We start from the raw sequence: 3,644 nt of genomic DNA, 5'->3' as shown, positions 1-3,644 counted from the left end.
AAATAGTCTACAGCGACTGTTATTGATTATTAATAAGTGCTTGAGTGCAGATCCCCAAATTATATGTATTAGCTGTGTGTACAAGTTATTGATTATTGAGACCTGCATCGTCTATGTGTACCTTGAGCATTCGGGTTATACTGGTTCTATGGCTGTAAACATTTTTGTGCAGGCTGGTGCTGGTGCTAGTGCAGATGTTAAGTATGAAACTCCGGGCATCAGAACTTTTATTTTTCCCTCTTTTTGTTGGATGTAGAACCCCTCGAATCTTGAGATATCTCATGCTAGGGGTATAATTTTATTTATTTATACTTCTAGATTCACAATGGAAGTCATACTTTAAGCAGCAGAGCTCATGAGATGTATGGTAGTGTTAAAGGTTAATAATTATTAATGATTTCTTATTTTGATTTTACATGCATAATTATGCCATCGGCTTTGGCTTTGTTAGCTGTTTGTCATTTTGCATGTGCTTTCTTTTTTTCATTTTTGTTCAAAACGAGATCTTAAGGAGCGATGAGGCAACTGCGTTTAAAGATTAGGTTCATTATGTGAGCTTTCGTATTTAGGAAGAATGGTTTAAAATATATTATGGCGAAATTTCGTTGTGGCAAAGGATTATAAAAGAAAGTAGGTAACAGATGATGATATTCATTTTGTGAAATCATCCATAATTGAGAGAGTTGAGACATACAAAGACATAAAGAGGCCCAGTTTTAGGCTAGAGCATATAAATTCCTTATTATCTATTATGAGAAGATGACCCGTTAAATTCCCCAAACTGTTCCAATTTAAAACAAATACTACCAAACTTAACCACTGACTAATACTAAAAACAAAAAGCATGCTTGGGGACATTGGATTTTGCATTGTCCATTAGTACGTGGGCCAATAGTTATCCAAGTCCATGCAATGGTCCATGCTCAAGTATCTGTTGGTCGGCCCATTTGCATTCTGAGTGGTGATCTCTGCACCATAGCCACCCTCCGCGCCAAAAGTAGCGGTGTTCATCAAAGAGGGCGTAACGTCTTGGTGCTGCAGCATTGGTGGAGGTGGGGGAGGTTGCATTGGTCGCATCACAGGCTGCGTGGAGCCTCCTCCAAGATTTAAATTCAGTCCGGAAATAGTAAACCCTCCTGGAACTGGATAGTTGATTTGGGATGGAATAGGTAGATTGGCACTACAGCTAGGACCGCCCCTTAGAACCCTTGAGAGCTCCGCTCCCGTAGACAAGTGATAGTTCTCCGCCTGCATCATTGGTAACAGACTTCCTCCTCCTATATCTAAATTGTAGGGATTCACTGCAGCTCTGGATTGATTTGAGGCTGACGGATACTTCTTCAACCCCGCACTCTTCTGAAACACGCGGCAGACCACCCATTCCTCCTGCTGATGTTACAACAGGCATGGCATGGACTTTATCAATGTCAGATTAGGAATTGAACTGATATAATATTAGGTAATTAATGAATATATAGTAAAATCAAAAGTAGCAGATGGGCAGATGGTGAAGAGGGTCCGTACCTTGTTAGTTCTAAAAGATGATTTAGAGTGAATACGGTACTCATGCATGACCCAATTGGTTTTCTCCCCTCTAGGAGCTCTCCCTCGGTAAAACACTAAGGTCTTCTTCATCCCAACCAACTCTGATGTGACTCTACTGTTACTGTTGAAGATCTCCTTGTCCTTTCCCGTGGTCTTCCAGTAACCTGTGTTGGTTGCTCGGTTTGTTCTTACACCAGTTGGGTATTTTCGATCGCGAAGGCTGAAAAAGTACCACTCTTTTTCTCCCATTTTTGCCTTCCCTGTTGATCACTCCAGATTAGGGTTTGGTAAGATCCATCATATATACAATATCAGCAGTCAGCTCATCTCATACAATAATTATTATATATATGTATATGCAAAGATTATCTCTTTGTTTCTTAAAGAATATACATATATATACATACACGTAAGAATAATATGCTAGAAGAAATGATAATGCAATTTTATCCATTAATTCAAGCTTCTTAATTTGAAAAGCAGTAGGTAAACCAAAAAAAGCAATTTACACTGCAACTCTAATTTTGTCGTAAACTTCCTTTTTCTTTCGTAAAATATTTTTCCTGAGATTAAAGAAAGCAAGTTATGTATAGAACTTACCTATGTTGATAGCTGCAGCCTTTCTATATTGGAAGAAAGAACATAAATATAACTGAATTTGGCCTTTTCATAATTTGTTTCAGAAGACTAAACATGATTCAAAGATGCGAAACGTATGAAGGTATGGATCTATATATTTGTTTTATGGAGAAAGTAAACAAAGGAAATAAAGGTAGGTTAAAGTACCAGGAAGGTCCCAGGGCTCGCATTTGTTGAGATCAACGTCGGCAATTGCCCTTCCAGTAAAGTTAGCATCTGAAATCTTGTTTACAAGATAGAAAGTGATGAGCTCTTCATCAGTTGGATGAAACCGAAATCCTGGTGGCAACGTTTCTTCCTTTCCCTTATCTCCTTCCATTCTTATTTTTTTCCTTTCAATAATTTCTGCTTTTCTTCTATTTAATTTGCTCCTGTATAAAATATATAATATTGTAAAACAAATTGAAAAAGAAAAAAAAAACCAATAGGCAATAGACAAAGGAGGAAGCAAGCAAGGAGAAGTGAAAAGAGTACGGCGATTAATTTCCTTCCCAAATAACAGAAATGAAGCAAGCAACGTTGAAAACCTAAGTAGCTTACTTGCAAACAAGATAAAAACAAAAAGAAACAAGTATTGAATAACAAATTCTTCGATTAGGTTTTGCTGCTTATATATATATATATATCATAAACAAAAGTGTTTAAAAAAAAAAAAAAGAATAGCAGGCAGCTGGTTGGTTTTCTTACTTTGCTAGCAATAGCATGCACAAGAAAGAAAGAAAGAAAAGGAAGGATTTAAACCATATATCATGATTCTTGCAGGGTGTGTATCTATGAAGCTCTCACCTACTATGGGTCTTCACTTTGAAGCTACACTATATATTTTGTCCACGTCCTTTATATTTTATTTATTTATTTACTATATTCTTTTTATTTAATTCCAAAATAACAATATGCTCAGTCATATAAGAAAACCCTTTTCTTATATTTACGCCATTGCCCTCTTGTCCTGGAGCTTAGATCCAGTCAAATTAGCTTGTTTTTCTACTGCTCACAAGTAAATGAATATTTCTACCAAAACCAATTTTATATATTTGCTGGCTAGGGCAAACGAAGTTCAACAAGTCGTGTGTGTGTATATTTATCTTGGTTATGGGATGTAGCATCTCTATAATTAAGCAAGATAAATGATGGAACTTAGACAATGCACTCACTCACTCAGCAGCTGCTATTAATATAAACAGCATGATTGTTTATATTATAATTAATAATATGTGTAACAAAGGCACGTGATGATCCATCTCCTTTGAATTGTTTAGACTACGAGGCCAGGGGTGTTCCTGGGTCGACAACCGCTGCCATAGAAAAATGAAGGAATCAAGGAAATATCCAACATTTTATTAGACCACTCTCCTCGATTCCCTTCATTTCTCCCACTTCTGCTGCTCATGTTTCGCCTCCTTTGCTTCTTCTGTGCATACATATATTACGTTTATGGTTTTTGTTAAATTACTTGTTCA

The 3,644-nt window shown here is 36.7% G+C and overlaps 1 protein-coding gene across 3 annotated transcripts; it reads right to left on the bottom strand.

The window, feature by feature from the left end:
- Window positions 1-632: 632 nt before the first annotated feature.
- On the bottom strand, window positions 633-2,731 carry LOC107961767 (NAC domain-containing protein 79). 3 transcript variants are annotated; one of them, XM_041115586.1, is made up of 4 exons: window positions 2,659-2,731; window positions 2,332-2,555; window positions 1,525-1,805; window positions 633-1,386 (listed from the first exon to the last, which is right to left on the bottom strand). In XM_041115586.1, the coding sequence occupies exons 2-4, from the start codon at window positions 2,501-2,503 to the stop codon at window positions 877-879; spliced, it is 963 nt and encodes a 320-aa protein (XP_040971520.1). In that variant the 5' UTR covers window positions 2,504-2,555; window positions 2,659-2,731; the 3' UTR covers window positions 633-876. The 3 variants fall into 3 exon arrangements, with proteins under 3 accessions (XP_040971520.1, XP_016753379.1, XP_040971521.1); XM_016897890.2 differs by having other exon boundaries at window positions 633-1,389; window positions 2,659-2,729; XM_041115587.1 differs by lacking the exon at window positions 2,659-2,731 and having other exon boundaries at window positions 633-1,389; window positions 2,332-2,647.
- Between the last annotated feature and the right edge of the window lie 913 nt (window positions 2,732-3,644).

This window comes from Gossypium hirsutum, chromosome A06 (genome assembly GCF_007990345.1).
Source record: "Gossypium hirsutum isolate 1008001.06 chromosome A06, Gossypium_hirsutum_v2.1, whole genome shotgun sequence".
NCBI classification, from domain to species: domain Eukaryota; kingdom Viridiplantae; phylum Streptophyta; class Magnoliopsida; order Malvales; family Malvaceae; genus Gossypium; species Gossypium hirsutum.
The sequence above is the reverse complement of the archived record's forward strand: the minus strand, read 5'-3'. Positions and strand labels throughout refer to the sequence as shown.